Source organism: Convolutriloba macropyga, chromosome 8 (genome assembly GCF_964194025.1).
Source record: "Convolutriloba macropyga chromosome 8, txConMacr16.3, whole genome shotgun sequence".
NCBI classification, from domain to species: domain Eukaryota; kingdom Metazoa; phylum Xenacoelomorpha; order Acoela; family Convolutidae; genus Convolutriloba; species Convolutriloba macropyga.
In genome coordinates, this window is record NC_134475.1 from 338,818 (window position 1) to 357,093 (window position 18,276).

Here is an 18,276-nt window from a genome sequence, read left to right on the forward strand (position 1 = left end):
GTGAACTTTCTGTATTGAACTGCCACCACTTGAGTTCAGCTGCTTAACATTGTGAATGAGAGAAATTTAGATCACGCAAAACGAAGAAGTCAAGGACGGTGAAGTCACTCGAGAAATCATCAAGTCACGCAAAATTTTGCATAAAAAAGACAAACACATTTATAATAATTGCTTCAAACTTCGTTCGAGAGAAATTAAAAAGTCATAAACTTGAAAAAACAAGCAATAGCATTAAAAATGACAAATAAAACTCCGACAATAAACATCGACAAAAACTAACAATATTAATTTTAGAAAACGCGAGAGAGGTTAAAAATACTTAAAAATCAAAACCATAAGAGTTTCAAATCTACCTCAGTTATTTTGAAATGATTTTCTGGATTTCCAAACCAAAACCCTCAAAAACTTGAGGGGCTATAACCAGCAAGTATTGCAATCTCTTTTGTTCCAGAAACAAAACACCAGCGTGCAAAATGCCTTTCATTATATCTAGCCGGGAATTCACTCAACTACTTCTGTTTACTCTCAGAAATTAACCGAAACGCATCGCACACTTGCATCATCTCAGTGGGCAACTTCGCTTTAGTTTGTTACAGAAAACTTACTAAAATAATACAGAAAGAGAGGGTTTACCACATACAATTATATATATATCAAATTTTCCTAATTTACGCATACTTTTCAAGCAATTGCGTAAGAATTTATTCGACGTTAAAGCTCTCTCTCTCATAACGCAAAAGTAACAAAAATGTAATGTAATTTATTGAGCATACGTTAAAGATAATGACCGGAAAAATAATGAAAGGTTTTCAACGAAACAGTTGAACCAGAGTGGATTTTAGTATGGCGTGTCAAAGTGTGTACATGCCTGTCCAATTATAGCCGGGTACTCACATTTTTCTGGCTTGTTCTGCTGCGTGCATTTGTTGCTGAAGCTGCTGTTTGTACACTTGTTGTTTCTTCTTTTTCTCCGTAATCGGGTCAGGAGGACCTCCGGGAGCAGTGACTAGTCCTCCCCCTACCCCTCCTGCACCCGCCTGGTTGGCTATGAACCTGTTAGGAGCTGGGGGATGTAGTGGAGCAGTTGATAACGGAAGACTGTCTAACCTGCAATGCACGAGGAGTCTTAACATGCAGAGATATATTTATTAAATAGAATTTGGCGATTTTTTGATCTTTCTAATTGTGCGATTTTTCTATTACTTTTTACGATTTTTTCCCACTGTATAATCCCCTATTCGTAGGACTGAAACCTACAGAAAAACCATTACCATAACTACAAGATAACAGGGGCTACATTATTGTGGGTGGGCACTTATGAGAAAGAGCTCAAACTATCAGCACCCAGAAGCTCATGTGTTATATTGACACAATAATTTGTTAGGCAATGTAAGACATTTTGTAACTTGGTGGAGGATAAGACACTCTGTGTCGATAACGGATTGGATCCAATAAGTAAAGCAAGATAAGGAAGAGACATTTGGATAATTTCCTGAGAAATTCAGATGAACAAACTGGAATGCAGATCATTATTCAAATTGATTATTCTCATTTGTTGAAAACATTGTATATACTTAACTTGGATACCAATCTAGAATGTTTCTAGAAAAAACAACAGCTATTTATTAAAAAACAGATCCAACGCTAAATTTATTAAAAAACAAATCCGATAAAAGCATTCTTCGGCTGAAAGCATGAAAAGAAAATAGGAAGAGTTAAGAAAACCTTAATTTCGAAAAATCATAATCAAATTCTGGCAATTGTTTTTGAGCAATGATGTAATATTGGGACATGATTGTCAGACAGACAATTCAAATTTTTGCATTTTTCCCCCATGCTATTCAGGACTGTTTCAGTTGTACAATATTGTGTACCAGTAGACTTGTAATAATTGAACTAGAAGATAATGTAAAAACTACATGTTTTTTTATCAGATACAACCTCAATTTTGGGGACCACAAAAAATTTTGCAGACGCCCATGATCAATAGATATTTCTGGAACACAGAAAAAGTAGTAGTATCAATTAAAACCTCTTGAAAAAATAAATGAATCTATAAAAAAAAAATGCACATATCCTGCTATCAGTCTAAACGTGATCGATGAACGCTGTCCACGAACATACCTCTCGAGCGCAGTCGAATGTTATCCGGAACATCGACGAAGCCGCAACGCGCACGAAGCGCAGCCAGTCGACCCGTCAATTGGTAATTTGTTTTGTTTCACTCTACTTGCTCTAAATTCCATAGCTTTATTTATTCTATTGCGCTTAACAATCAATGCGCTGAGGAGAAAATTATTACTTCTTTCTGATTGGTTCATAAATTGTTCGCTTAAACTATATTCAGGAAGAGCAAAGCAGGCGAGAACCGATTGCTGCCAAGACCCATTTGAATGAGCACATTTTTCAGTTCACACCAAATAAAAAAGTATCTTACTTAAACAAGTGTGGCGTGGGTATCGGGGCTGTGTGTATATGCGTGCGTGTGAGTTTGTCTGTGTGTAAGAGTGTATGCGTGTAACTTTGCATGTACAGGTGTTTGCTTGTTTGCAAGGGCGTTTGTCTGGAACATGGAACTATTCAGCGTGTGGGAATAGTGTAAGCCTGGAACATGTTAGTTATTATGTGCCCTTGATTACGATATTGTTTGTTTCTTCATGCGTGTGCGTGTGTGAACATACAGCCGATGAATCTCGAAAAAGCCTATAACAGTCTTATTGGAAGGGGGTTTTGCGCGAGTCCCACGGGTGTGTTTGCGTGAATCAAACTCGATGTCAAAAAATTAGGAAACGCAGCAACAAATTTCTCATGAAAAGCAACTTAATTTTCAGTTTAAAAATCAAAATTTATTGCAAAATCACTCACGCAAATAGATTAGAGAGTTGATCTTCATAAAGTTTAACCCTTCGAATCTGGTATAAACATTTTTTGCGGACACAAAGAGATTGGAACAACTGCTGCAGTTTGCACAGCAAGCAGCTACTTGTGGTGGGAGGGGAGATTTGCGTTACTCACGCGTGTGTGTTTGCGCGAATCCTTTCCAGGAACTCCTTGGCAATTTTTACAAAACACGGCAAAATATTTCAGATGAGAAGCAACTTACTGTTGAGGACTAGCTGTGCTTTGCTTTCTAATAATTTTAAAATTTGGTATCCCAACCCTCACACAAATAAATTATGGAGTTGTTTTGAAAACATAGCGGCCTTTGGAACCTTGTTCGACCAATTTCTGGAGACACTCCGGGGTTGGACCAATCGATGCAGTTTGCACAACCAAAAGCTACTTACCTTTTTTGCATATATTGTTTTATATCTTCGGAACAAAATTTGGGTTCCAGTTTCATGTTTATTTGATCTAATGGGTTTCAACTTTTTCCACTCAGTCAAATATAATCATGTTGATGAAAGTACAACAATAAAGATTTTTAAAAAAATTACATCCTTCTTTAGCTTTCCAATTTGAATCTTGCACAATTACTTGAGGCATGAAATATTTCCTAGTTACTTATTCAGAATTTTGTAGGCTCATATAAGATAATGTTTAGGCATGAAAAAACTTCCATATTTCGTGCAAGATCTCTGCAGACCGATAGTGGCAAGACAAAACAGTTGGTTACGTCACCTATTCGTTAAAAAATTACGTCACCTAATTCTTAATACTAGAAATTCATACTGTGTGTGTGTGTGCGCGTGTGTGAGAATGTGTCGACGTAGCCGGTCTCTGTTGTGGTGGGAGGGGAGATTTGCGTGACTCACGCGTGTGTGTTTGCGTGAATCCTTTCCAGGAATTCCTTGACAGTTTTTACAAAACACGGCAAAATACTTCAGATGAGAAGCAACTTACTGTTGAGGACTAGCTGTGCTTTGCTTTCTAATTATTTTAAAATTTGGTATCCCAACACTCACACAAATAAATTATGGAGTTGTTTTGAAAACATAGCGGCCTTTGGAACCTTGTACAACCAATTTCTGGAGACACTCCGGGGTTGGACCAATCGATGCAGTTTGCACAACAAAAAACTACTTACCTTTTTTGCATATTGCTTTATATCTTCGGAACAAAATTTGGGTTCCAGTTTCATGTTCAATTGATCTAATGGGTTTAAACTTTTTCCACTTAGTCAAATATAATCATGTTGCGGAAAGTATAACAATTAAGATTTAAATAAAAAATTTACATCCTTCTTTAGCTTTCCAATTTGAATCTTGCACAATTACTTGAGGCATGAATTTCTTCCTAGTTACTTATTCAGAATTTTGTAGGCTCATATATGTTTAACCATGAAAAAACTTCCACATTTCGTGCAAGATCTCTGCAGACCGATAGTGGCAAGACCAAACAGTTGGTTACGTCACCTATTCGTTAAAAAATTAGGTCACCTAATTCTTAATACTAGAAATTCATACTGTGTGTGTGTGTGTGCGCGCGTGTGTGAGAATGTGTCGACGTAGCCGGTCTCTGTTGTGGTGGGAGGGGAGATTTGCGTGACTCACGCGTGTGTGTTTGCGTGAATCCTTTCCAGGAATTCCTTGACAGTTTTACAAAACACGGCAAAATACTTCAGATGAGAAGCAACTTACTGTTGAGGACTAGCTGTGCTTTGCTTTCTAATAATTTTAAAATTTGGTATCCCAACACTCACACAAATAAAGTAGGGAGTTGTTTTGAAAACATAGCGGCCTTTGGAACCTTGTTCAACCAATTTCTGGAGACACTCCGGGGTTGGACCAATCGATGCAGTTTGCACAACAAAAAACTACTTACCTTTTTTGCATATTGATTTATATCTTCGGAACAAAATTTGGGTTCCAGTTTCATGTATACTTGATCTAATGGGTTTCAACTTTTTCCAATTAGTCAAATATAATCATGTTGCGGAAAGTACAACAATTAAGATTTAAATAAAAAATTTACATCCTTCTATAGCTTTCCAATTTGAATCTTGCACAATTACTTGAGGCATGAACTTCTTCCTAGTTACTTATTCAGAATTTTGTAGACTCATATATGTTTAACCATGAAAAAACTTCCACATTTCGTGCAAGATCTCTGCAGACCGATAGTGGCAAGACCAAACAGTTGGTTACGTCACCTATTCGTTAAAAAATTAGGTCACCTAATTCTTAATACTAGAAATTCATACTGTGTGTGTGTGCGCGCGTGTGTGAGAATGTGTCGACGTAGCCGGTCTCTGTTTTTGTGGGAGGGGAGATTTGCGTGACTCACGCGTGTGTGTTTGCGTGAATCCTTTCCAGGAAATCCTTGACAGTTTTTACAAAACACGGCAAAATACTTCAGATGAGAAGCAACTTACTGTTGAGGACTAGCTGTGCTTTGCTTTCTAATAATTTTAAAATTTGGTATACCAACACTCACACAAATAAAGTAGGGAGTTGTTTTGAAAACAAAGCGGCCTTTGGAACCTTGTTCAACCAATTTCTGGAGACACTCCGGGGTTGGACCAATCGATGCAGTTTGAACAACAAAAAGCTACTTACCTTTTTTGCATATATTGTTTTATATCTTCGGAACAAAATTTGGGTTCCAGTTTCATGTTTATTTGATCTAATGGGTTTCAACTTTTTTCCACTCAGTCAAATATAATCATGTTGATGAAAGTACAACAATAAAGATTTTTAAAAAAATTACATCCTTCTTTAGCTTTCCAATTTGAATCTTGCACAATTACTTGAGGCATGAAATTCTTCCTAGTTACTTATTCAGAATTTTGTAGGCTCATATAAGATAATGTTTAACCATGAAAAAACTTCCATATTTCGTGCAAGATCTCTGCAGACCGATAGTGGCAAGACAAAACAGTTGGTTACGTCACCTATTCGTTAAAAAATTACGTCACCTAATTCTTAATACTAGAAACTCATAGTGTGTGTGTGTGTGCGCGTGTGTGAGAATGTGTCGACGTAGCCGGTCTCTGTTGTGGTGGGAGGGGAGATTTGCGTGACTCACGCGTGTGTGTTTGCGTGAATCCTTTCCAGGAATTCCTTGACAGTTTTTACAAAACACGGCAAAATACTTCAGATGAGAAGCAACTTACTGTTGAGGACTAGCTGTGCTTTGCTTTCTAATTATTTTAAAATTTGGTATCCCAACACTCACACAAATAAATTATGGAGTTGTTTTGAAAACATAGCGGCCTTTGGAACCTTGTACAACCAATTTCTGGAGACACTCCGGGGTTGGACCAATTGATGCAGTTTGTACAACAAACAGCCACTTACCTTTTTTGGATGTATTGATTTATATCTTCGGAACAATATTTGGGTTCCAGTTTCATCTTTATTCAACCTAGTGTGTTTCAACTTTTTCCACTAAGTCAAGTATACTCATGTTGTGGAAATTACAACAATTAAGATTTCAATAAAAAATTTACATCCTTTTTAGCTTCCAAATTTGAATCATATACAATCATTGAAGGCATGAAATTCCCCGTAGTTACTTTTTTAGTCTTGGGGGCTCCTATAAAATAAAGTTCAAGCTGCGGAAGATAACTTTCAAAATGAATAGATCAATTCGTGCAAGATCTTTGCAGACAGAAAGAGGCAAGACCAAATATTTGTTTACGTCACCTGTTCGTTAAAAAATTACTTCACTCGTTTCTTAATAACTTCAACAGCATATTGATACTAACAACTATTATACTATCAGCCCAATAATAGGTTAAGTTATTGGACAGTTGATGCAATCTGTAATCGGTAATTGGACACTTTTTGGCTCGTGATAATGTTATACATACGCTTTTAACTTAAGCACATTAGACATCTTCCACATTAGACATTAATGGTTTCAATGAATGCGTGCTGTACTGACTTGAGATTGCTCGGCTCCTCAGATCTCAGAGGACGACTGCCAAACTGAGACATGAGTCTGTCATCTAGGAACATATCTCCCCCCATGTACCTTCCAGGGTCCATCAGGTAGCTGAAACAGCAGATGAAAACTCAATTGATTCAAAAATGGGGTTCAAAACCTAATTCGAGCTATTCCACCATTGAAGGATAGTATTTCCGAATCACCAATATTTTAGGAACTGTTTACTTTTCCACCTCTGTAAAAACAAAACTGTTATAGAATTTTTACTCAACCTTTAATAGTTTGTTAATTGCAATGGCCAACTTGTAACGCTGCCTATTCCATTTTCAATCCAAAACCGAGCAAACACTTTCAGCATAGATGGGGTAGGTTGAAATTTAAGATTTAATCCTCTGAGTTGTAAATTTAATCCTAATCGGAACGTTTTCTGCGGCAATTAACTATCTAACCCCAATCGATTTTGCTCTTAAGGTTTCCAAATATTGTAGAACCGTTCAGAGATCTTAATAATGATATCTTTGCGTGTCATTTTTCTATTCCTAGCTGTAGATTGCTAGCTCGATTAAATCATACTTAGGGTCGTTAATGACGGCCCTGGACTGTAAATTGCTCTGGTAATTTGTCGAGTCCTCCTTAAGTCGTTGTTTCCTCTTGCCCAATTCAAAGTCGTATGTCTGCATTCTGGCCTCCAAATCGTCAACTGGCTGCAATGGTCTGCTGCGACCTCTGGACTGAGACTGTGAGTTATCATGGGGAGGGTTTGGAGGTCTGAAGCGTTTCAAAAGATACTTTGACCTCAAAACGTGGCATTACACATCAGCGAAAGAGCATTAACTGGTTAATGGAAACTTTGACGATCGCCCCTCCCACACTACATGATCCCAGATACAAATTGAGTGTTGTTTCATACAAAAGCTCTGGGGTTACAAAAAAAAAGCTCAAAGAAAACGTTAAAAAGTTATAGATGAGAAAGCTTAGGCCAAATTTTCTTGAAAATTGAACCCTAAAATACCCGAGAAAAATAAAAAAGAATCAGATAGAAGGCAATTATAAGTGACTTCAAAACTTTCTTTTAAGCTTTCAGCAATTCGACAGCCATTCCTACCAATCATTACAGAAATGAAGAATGAAATAATCTACAGGTGGAAACAGAATCTAATCTACTCATGTTTGAAATAAAGAATCTGATTGGCTAATCACTTTTGATTCTGATGACTAGAAGAGACAAAAGCTGTAGATGTCGGCAAACCGTTCGAGAGTCTAAATCACATCAAAATTATTCAAAAAAGTTTATTATACGTAAATTATACAAATTTAAGTTCAGAACACATATTAAAACTCTGAAATTGAATTGAAGGATTTATCTGATCCCTCAAAGATGTTATCTCTTTTTTATCATTCTCCAGGGTTCACTTCACGCTCTTTCCGATTTTCCACGCAGTTATTTTATAGCCATGGTGCTATTCGGTATCCGGAAATTTCATCATTTAACATCAATAATATGCGAAAGTGTACAACAATCTATCAATATTTTACACTTTTACAATAGTTCATATATATTGTAATGGTGTTCTTAGTCCCATGTGTTATTAGATATACTAGCTACTATTATAGCAAAACACAGGAGTTTGTTCACACAGGGCATTGAGCACAAACATTTCCTTCACGGGGATAGGGATCCTATTAGGCCACGGAAACTATGCAAATTCTATCAAAATGCCACTTTAGAGAAACTCTGTAGGTCTAATCTCACCTGTACTTCTGCTCCAGTTCAATTTTCTGCCTAAGTAGTTCGTTGTAGTCTGGCAATTGAGAATTTGCGGTGGCGACCATAGGCGCAACTGCAGCTGGCTGGCCATAGTATGGTGGACCTCCCCCGGGATAGCCCATCACTGGCATCACAACCTAAATAATCACGACACATTTTAATTATCATCCCAGGCGAGTTCGAGAGGTTCGAAGTGATTCTGGCATTCTTGTCTGATGAGCTGTTATGAGACATCTTGTGAGAGCTTTCGCATCATTTCAGTTTTACAAAATAATTTTTATAGCGTACGAACTTACAAGAACAATTTATAGCAAGGTCTGGCAAATGTATTATATGAAAATATCAAAGGTAGTAACACCATAAAAAATTCTAAGATATCTTTGTCATCTTTGTAAAAATTCTCAAATCACCGCGGGTATGACATTAAAATAACACAATCCATGACATAAGTCGTCTATTGTATAAAAAAAAGTATACGAAATGCTATATTTTTTGCTTATGATCCGTTTACTAGTTTTTTTTAAATCGCAAGAAATTCAACTTCCGAAAATTCAACTTCCGAACTCCAATTTGTTCTAATCTGTTATTATTTTCTAGTATTATGGTTCCAACATTTTTCAAAATGGAGGAACATATATGCGACGCCGGCTTTTTTTCTTCAGGAAAATTTTTCACCTTTTGTTTACGCATACCAGAGAAAAAGAGAAATCAAATTGTAGCCCTCATAGGCTAGTTCTGACTTTTATATTGAAAACTCTTAATTATATTTCAGGTTGGAAAAGGGGTGTTTAAAAAATTGAAAGGAAAACAAAAGAACATGAAAATTTTTGGAGAGGTGGGGGTTGAAGAGGATGTTGAATAATTCTTGTATTTGAATAGGTTTTTAGTTTAACCAAACCAAAAAAATTATAAGAAATGGGGATCGAAAAGCTAAACAGAACATAAACTTTTACAAAAAATAAAAAAAACAGCTAGTTTCCGCTTTCTTAAAAATCATACAACAAATTTTAAAATTGTTTATTGCCCCATAATTAGTTTTCATTTGGCAGCAGCTGTATTCAAATGAGCGATTGTGATACTCTTTATTAAAGGAAAAACACATAACACAAGTTTTCCAGAAAAAAAAGAAAAAAAAACCAGGCAAAGATGAAGTATTTCCTTTATCTTGTAGCTGGATTTTCTGGCCTCTTAAATCAACTAATTTTTGAAAATATAGGACCTCTATATCATGCTATCTGATTCAACGGCAAATTTACGGGAACATTATTACTTTTTCCTCAGGAGAACGATCAAAAGTTATTTTAATGAAAATAGATTTATTTTGAAAACTCTAAATTGACTAAATATGGGATAAATGAGATGAAAAAAATAGCAGACATAAACTGCTTAGAAAGAAAAAAAAATAATTCTATATTCTGCTGATTCTGTCTGACGCTTCAAGTGACACACGAAATTAAACGCAACGTTGGTCTTCGGTTGACCACTAAATTCATAAAACGGAAAATTTTTTAAAGATGTTAAAAGATGACCCGCATATTCTTGCTTCAAATTAAAAACTAGAAGTAGAAATCGTATTTCATTTGTGAAATTTTGCTCAATTGTTTACAATAAATTCTAAGCATCAGTGTAACATGCCCTCCTTTGACATGTAATTAAAACACAAAATGACAGAATTATTTGCGTAAATTATATTCAAAAACGTAATAACAGGAAAGGCAACCTTTTGAGGAAAGGGCGAAAAATTTATTTTTCTATTCTAACCTCCTTACTTCAGACCTAAATTTACATGAATGCTTGCATTACTCAAATGGTTTAAAACTGATCAGCAGTCCAACTTAATGGAAATTCTATAGGAGTCCCTTTTATAGTTTAACGCAGTTTGAAAATTTTATCAGCAGTCCGACTTAATGGAAATTCTATAGGAGTACCTTATATAGTTTCAACTCAAATACGTAAAAAAGGTAAAACTGATTTAATTCAGGTCGGACAGTTTTTTCCTAAAGCGCTACAAAATATATGATTAGCTGAATTGATAACTTTTGGGAAATTTGTAACAACAAGAACAGAAAAAAACAGTAGGTGAGAACAAAAAAAGTTATTTTTGTTAACACTCCAACCGCCCTCTCAACTTATGCTCGACTGACGTTCAAATATACTTTCTCTAGGTAATACCAAACTTACTGAATCATCACATTAGAAAATCCACTTGCATGAGATAGTTAAAAAAACAAAATATCCCAATTTCGAACAAAAATTATACGAAAACTTAAATTTCATACTGTTTCGTCGATTTGAGATGTAAATATTCAATAGTTTTTGTTGTGTCTAAATTAAACTTTTCAAACTAAAAAATTCAAATTAAACTAAAATAACTGCAAACAGAGTTGTTACCGAAAAAAACTAGACATAACCAACAACTCTACTTTTTGATGATTTGATGCTCGGTTAATTTTTCTAAGAAAGTTGTAATCAAGGAAAAATTGCTTCGATCTGAGCATTAATAGAGCATTAATAGACAATAATTGATATCTATTTCGACTAACTCAGTGCGAAAAAACCTAACCCATTGTTTCCTTTTTCCACTTAGTTGAAAAAACTCAAGTTGTGGAAAGTACAACAACTAGACAGTTTAAACAGATATTTCATGTCAGTTTTAGCTTACAAATTTGAATCATAGAATCGTTGGAGGCAGAAAATTATTCGTAGTTACTTTTTCAGAATCTTGTAGGCTCCTATAAGATAATGTTTAACGATGAAAAAACTTCCGCGTTTCGTGCAAGATCTCTGCAGACAGATAGTGGCGAGACCAAACAGTTGGTTACGTCACCTATTCGTTAAAGAATTACTTCATTACCCGTTTCTTAATACTGAAGGCTATCACTTCAACAGCATATTGATACTATCAACTATTATACTATCAGCCCAATAATAGGTTAAGTTATTGGACAGTTGATGTAATCTGTAATCGGTAATTGGACACTTTTTGGGTCGTGATAATGTTATACATACGCTTCTAACTTAAGCACATTAGACATCTCATTCTGGACCCCATCATTAATAGTTTCAATGAATGCGTGCTGTACTGACTTGAGATTGCTCGGCTCCTCAGATCTCAGCGGACGACTGCCAAACTGAGACATGAGTCTGTCATCTAGGAACATATCTCCCCCCATGTACCTTCCAGGGTCCATCAAGTAGCTGAAACAGGAGATGAAAACTCAATTGATTCAAAAATGGGGTTCAAAACTAATTCGAGCTATTCCACCATTGAATGATAGTGTATTTCCGAATCACCAATATTTTTAGGAACTGTTTACTTTTCCACCTCTGTAAAGATAAAACTGTTATAGAATTTTTACTCAACCTTTAATAGTTTGTTAATTGCAATGGCCAAACTTGTAACGCTGCGTAATCCGTTTTCAATTCAAAAACGAGCATTCGTGTGTTCAAATATTTTTCACGGCTGAGTGAAACAGTTCCCGTTTTCAAATTTCACCAAATTTAGATGGGGCAGGTTGAAATTGCAGATTTAATCCTAATCACAGCGTTTTCTGCGGTAATTAACTATCTAACCTCAATCGATTTTGCTCTTAAGGTTTTCAAATATTGTAGAACCTTTCAAAAATCTTAATCATGATATGTTTGCGTGTATTTTTTAAATTCCCATCTGTAGATTGCTAGCTCGATTAAATCATACTTAGGGTCGTTAATGACGGCCCTGGACTGTAAATTGCTCTGGTAATTTGTCGAGTCCTCCTTAAGTCGTTGTTTCCTCTTGCCCAATTCAAAGTCGTATGTCTGCATTCTGGCCTCCAAATCGTCAACTGGCTGCAATGGTCTGCTGCGACCTCTGGACTGAGACTGTGAGTTATCATGGGGAGGGTTTGGAGGTCTGAAGCGTTTCAAAAGATACTTTGACCTCAAAACGTGGCATTACACATCAGCGGAAGAGCATTAACTGGTTAATGGAAACTTTGACGATCGCCCCTCCCACACTACATGATCCCAGATACAAATTGAGTGTTGTTTCATAGCACTTTAGTGGGTCACAAAAGCTTTGGGGTTACAAAAAAAAGCTCAAAGAAAACGTTAAAAAGTTATAGATGAGAAAGCTTAAGCCAAATTTTCTTGAAAATTGAACCCTAAAATACCGAAGAAAAATAAAAAAGAATCAGATAGAGGGCAATTATAAGTGACTTTAAAACTTTCTTTTAAGCTTTCATCAATTCGACAGCCATTCCTACCAATCATTACAGAAATGAAGAATGAAATAATCTACAGGTGGAAACAGAATCTAATCTACTCATGTTTGAAATAAAGAATCTGATTGGCTAATCACTTTTGATTCTGATGACTAGAAGAGACAAAAGCTGTAGATGTCGGCAAACCGTTCGAGAGTCTAAATCACATCAAAATTAGTCAAAAAAGTTTACAAATTTAAGTTGAGGACAAATTTTAAAACTCTGAAATTGAATTAAAGGATTTATCTGATCCCTCAAAGATGTTATCTCTTTTTTTATCATTCTCCAGGGTTCACTTCACGCTCTTTCCGATTTTCCACGCAGTTATTTTATAGCCATGGTGCTATTCGGTATCCGGAAATTTCATCATTTAACATCAATAATATGCGAAAGTGTACAACAATCTATCAATATTTTACACTTTTACAATAGTTCATATATATTGTAATGGTGTTCTTAGTCCCATGTGTTATTAGATATACTAGCTACTATTATAGCAAAACACAGGAGTTTGTTCACACAGGGCATTGAGCACAAACATTTCCTTCACGGGGATAGGGATCCTATTAGGCCACGGAAACTATGCAAATTCTATCAAAATGCCACTTTAGAGAAACTCTGTAAGTCTAATCTCACCTGTACTTCTGCTCCAGTTCAATTTTCTGCCTAAGTAGTTCGTTGTAGTCTGGCAATTGAGAATTTGCGGTGGCGACCATAGGCGCAACTGCAGCTGGCTGGCCATAGTATGGTGGACCTCCCCCGGGATAGCCCATCACTGGCATCACAACCTAAATAATCACGACACATTTTAATTATCATCCCAGGCGAGTTCGAGAGGTTCGAAGTGATTCTGGCATTCTTGTCTGATGAGCTGTTATGAGACATCTTGTGAGAGCTTTCGCATCATTTCAGTTTTACAAAATAATTTTTATAGCGTACGAACTTACAAGAACAATTTATAGCAAGGTCTGGCAAATGTATTATATGAAAATATCAAAGGTAGTAACACCATAAAAAATTCTAAGATATCTTTGTCATCTTTGTAAAAATTCTCAAATCACCGCGGGTATGACATTAAAATAACACAATCCATGACATAAGTCGTCTATTGTATAAAAAAAGTATACGAAATGCTATATTTTTTGCTTATGATCCGTTTACTAGTTTTTTTTAAATCGCAAGAAATTCAACTTCCGAAAATTCAACTTCCGAACTCCAATTTGTTCTAATCTGTTATTATTTTCTAGTATTATGGTTCCAACATTTTTCAAAATGGAGGAACATATATGCGACGCCGGCTTTTTTTCTTCAGGAAAATTTTTCACCTTCTGTTTACGCATACCAGAGAAAAAGAGAAATCAAATTGTAGCCCTCATAGGCTAGTTCTGACTTTTATATTGGAAACTCTTAATTATATTTCAGGTTGGAAAAGGGGTGTTTAAAAAATTGAAAGGAAAACAAAAGAACATGAAAATTTTTGGAGGGGTGGGGGTTGAAGAGGATGTTGAATAATTCTTGTATTTGAATAGGTTTTTAGTTTAACCAAACAAAAAAATTATAAGAAATGGGGATCGAAAAGCTAAACAGAACATAAACTTTTACAAAAAATAAAAAAAACAGCTAGTTTCCGCTTTCTTAAAAATCATACAACAAATTTTAAAATTGTTTATTGCCCCATAATTAGTTTTCATTTGGCAGCAGCTGTATTCAAATGAGCGATTGTGATACTCTTTATTAAAGGAAAAACACATAACACAAGTTTTCCAGAAAAAAAAGAAAAAAAACCAGGCAAAGATGAAGTATTTCGTTTATCTTGTAGCTGGATTTTCTGGCCTCTTAAATCAACTAATTTTTGAAAATATAGGACCTCTATATCATGCTATCTGATTCAACGGCAAATTTACGGGAACATTATTACTTTTTCCTCAGAAGAACGATCAAAAGTTATTTTAATGAAAATAGATTTATTTTGAAAACTCTAAATTGACTAAATATGGGATATTTGAGATGAAAAAAATAGCAGACATAAACTGCTTAGAAAGAAAAAATAATAATTCTATATTCTGCTGATTCTGTCTGACGCTTCAAGTGACACACGAAATTAAACGCAACGTTGGTCTTCGGTTGACCACTAAATTCATAAAACGGAAAATTTTTTAAAGATGTTAAAAGATGACCCGCATATTCTTGCTTCAAATTAAAAACTAGAAGTAGAAATCGTATTTCATTTGTGAAATTTTGCTCAATTGTTTACAATAAATTCTAAGCATCAGTGTAACATGCCCTCCTTTGACATGTAATTAAAACACAAAATGACAGAATTATTTGCGTAAATTATATTCAAAAACGTAATAACAGGAAAGGCAACCTTTTGAGGAAAGGGCGAAAAATTTATTTTTCTATTCTAACCTCCTTACTTCAGACCTAAATTTACATGAATGCTTGCATTACTCAAATGGTTTAAAACTGATCAGCAGTCCAACTTAATGGAAATTCTATAGGAGTCCCTTTTATAGTTTAACGCAGTTTGAAAATTTTATCAGCAGTCCGACTTAATGAAAATTCTATAGGAGTACCTTATATAGTTTCAACTCAAATACGTAAAAAAGGTAAAACTGATTTAATTCAGGTCGGACAGTTTTTTCCTAAAGCGCTACAAAATATATGATTAGCTGAATTGATAACTTTTGGGAAATTTGTAACAACAAGAACAGAAAAAAACAGTAGGTGAGAACAAAAAAAGTTATTTTTGTTAACACTCCAACCGCCCTCTCAACTTATGCTCGACTGACGTTCAAATATACTTTCTCTAGGTAATACCAAACTTACTGAATCATCACATTAGAAAATCCACTTGCATGAGATAGTTAAAAAAAACAAAATATCCCAATTTCGAACAAAAATTATACGAAAACTTAAATTTCATACTGTTTCGTCGATTTGAGATGTAAATATTCAATAGTTTTTGTTGTGTCTAAATTAAACTTTTCAAACTAAAAAATTCAAATTAAACTAAAATAACTGCAAACAGAGTTGTTACCGAAAAAAACTAGACATAACCAACAACTCTACTTTTTGATGATTTGATGCTCGGTTAATTTTTCTAAGAAAGTTGTAATCAAGGAAAAATTGCTTCAATCTGAGCATTCATAGAGAATAATGATATTTATTTCGACTAACTCAGTGCGAAAAAAAACAATAAGCACCTGAGGCTGGGCAGGGTGAAGGGCTGCTACGGCTGTATCCGACTGGGGTTGGACGTATGTCACTCGTTTGTGGACACCTGGGGGTTGGTGATCTTGGGTGTTGTGCTTCTTTAACCTCGTCTGTTCCTCCTTCTGTCTCAGAAACTCATTGTACTCTCGGTTCCGCTCATTCCGAAGTTTACTCTATTTCCAATACAGCAAAAAAGTGATCAGATATAAAAAAAATGTTTATATAACTTGATATGCTTATAAGATAATTAAAGAAATTAAAATTCGGAAGATATAATTTTATATGTGCTTATAGAATGATAAAAAATGAATTTGAAAATTCAAGAAACTTGAAAGCACAAAACTTGAAAAAAGGTTCATAGCATAATAGAGTTGCATAATTTGTGGGAGCAAAAAAAGAAAATAAAAATTCATAGTTCAATCTAATAGAGGACGCAAAAATAACGGTTCAAAGTTCATCGAATAAGCTGACGAAATCCGTTAATTTGAATCAAATAGATTTTCGTTACCTAAATTGCCTATATCGAATGAATTAATTTAGAACTTTCTTTTCGAATAAATATTTTCTATTTTTTGGAGGTAAAGCTTTCATTTAAATCGAGTTATCTTAGCAATCTTTAGGTATCGCAAAGTTGAAAACCAGAGTAAAACTGATATGAGCCAAAAAGAAATAAAAACGGAGGTTTTGTATTTTTTCAAAAAATTGAAGACTAAAACCTGACAAAGCAAGGTCTAAATAGAAAGGAATGCTATATTCATAAACCATGTGGTTTTCGTATGAAGCTTGTTCAAGCATTCCTGTTTGTAAGTAGGGAATTGAGATTATATTAATGCAATGGAGAATACGCAGTCCTTGTTTTCCTCCTTTTTGTCTGTAATTGGTTATAACAGGTGCTCTTTTACCAGCCAATTTTTCCACCTACAAACTCAAACACGCGTACTGAAAAAAAGACACGCATTCATGGACTCATATTGAACAGTGGTTTCAAGGAAAAGCGGTCAAACGCTCAGAAAAACAAAAAATCGCGTTGTTCGTAATGTATAAGTATATATGACGTTGTAAAGTCAAATCAACTAAAATTGAGTCTATAAACAATTCTTCAGGTCTGCAATTTTTTGTTCCAACTTGGCTGATTGAAATATCAACGGTTAATTATGTAATCACATTTTAAAACAAAAGCATTAAAAAACTGGTATCAATATTAATTTTATTTTGGCGCGGATAATTCATTTCTGTTGCCACAAAAAATATTTGAATACATTCTGTTTTGGTCCCAATGCTGGCACCGGGTACTAATGATATGTCGATATTCGCAGGTACACTGTGAAAAGCGAAGAACAAATGAGCAGCTAGAAAGCGGTCGTGCGCTGTTTTAACCATTGCTTACGTAATTTTTGATTCGCTTTCAAATTTTTGCCTTGAAAATGGCTGACAAAGACATCAACGCTTTACTGAATTCGCCTGAAAATCCTAATTTACAATATTTGCCATTCAATTAAAGATTTATCTAATAATGATAAACAAATTCTAGCTTAAATTTTTCGAAATAATTCATCCAAAATTGCATTATTTTGACCAATATGCCTCTTCAAAAAATCAACGTCCCACTTGCAGAACAAGTTTGCTCTTTTTTTGAGAAGTTGTTAAAATTTTCGACCAATCCAAGCAAATTCAAAGCATGCCACGTTCTCGGAAAATGGAGGGATAATTTATCGCCCCAATTGTCATCATAAAATTTTTGTATTTCGGAGGAAAAAATGATAATTATTGAAAAAAAAATCAAGGCTGGCAATTAAAAAAACCATTAACGGTCATTCTATTTACATCAATGAGTGTTTACCCCCAATCAACTTGCAAAAAAGAAGAAAGCAGAACAATTGGTCTGATTACTACCAAAAAATTGTAGCGTCAAAGTTTTTACGAAAGGTGGTGATAAATTTAGCTCATTTGTGATAAATTATCTGAAAGCAGCAACTGATATTCAACACATTGCAATTGAGAGACATCAACCAAACAATCGTGACATATTATACACTACTGGTGGCAAAAAATCGCCAAGCGAACTCGAAGCTTTTGCAAATGCGTTTGTTTTGGAAGCGTTTGCAAAAGTGAATCCGAAAAAATTAATGATATCAGCTAGCTGATGATGAGGAACTGTTCTATAGGAACAACAGAAACTTGGATCGCGGTCAAAATTAAATTGAAGTTTCAAAAAAGATT

At 34.9% G+C, this 18,276-nt stretch overlaps 1 protein-coding gene across 1 annotated transcript in view; it reads right to left on the bottom strand.

The window, feature by feature from the left end:
• LOC142344307 (uncharacterized) overlaps nt 1-18,276 on the bottom strand; it is a 106,958-nt gene that overhangs the window by 72,524 nt on the left and 16,158 nt on the right. The window contains exons 6-15 of the mRNA XM_075395895.1: nt 16,047-16,229; nt 13,477-13,628; nt 12,939-12,998; nt 12,297-12,491; nt 11,626-11,797; nt 8,585-8,736; nt 8,032-8,091; nt 7,405-7,599; nt 6,829-6,939; nt 895-1,107 (exon numbers count right to left, since the gene is read on the bottom strand). Coding sequence (XP_075252010.1) covers nt 895-1,107; nt 6,829-6,939; nt 7,405-7,599; nt 8,032-8,091; nt 8,585-8,736; nt 11,626-11,797; nt 12,297-12,491; nt 12,939-12,998; nt 13,477-13,628; nt 16,047-16,229 — 1,493 coding nt within the window. The remainder of the gene's footprint in view (nt 1-894; nt 1,108-6,828; nt 6,940-7,404; nt 7,600-8,031; nt 8,092-8,584; nt 8,737-11,625; nt 11,798-12,296; nt 12,492-12,938; nt 12,999-13,476; nt 13,629-16,046; nt 16,230-18,276) is intronic.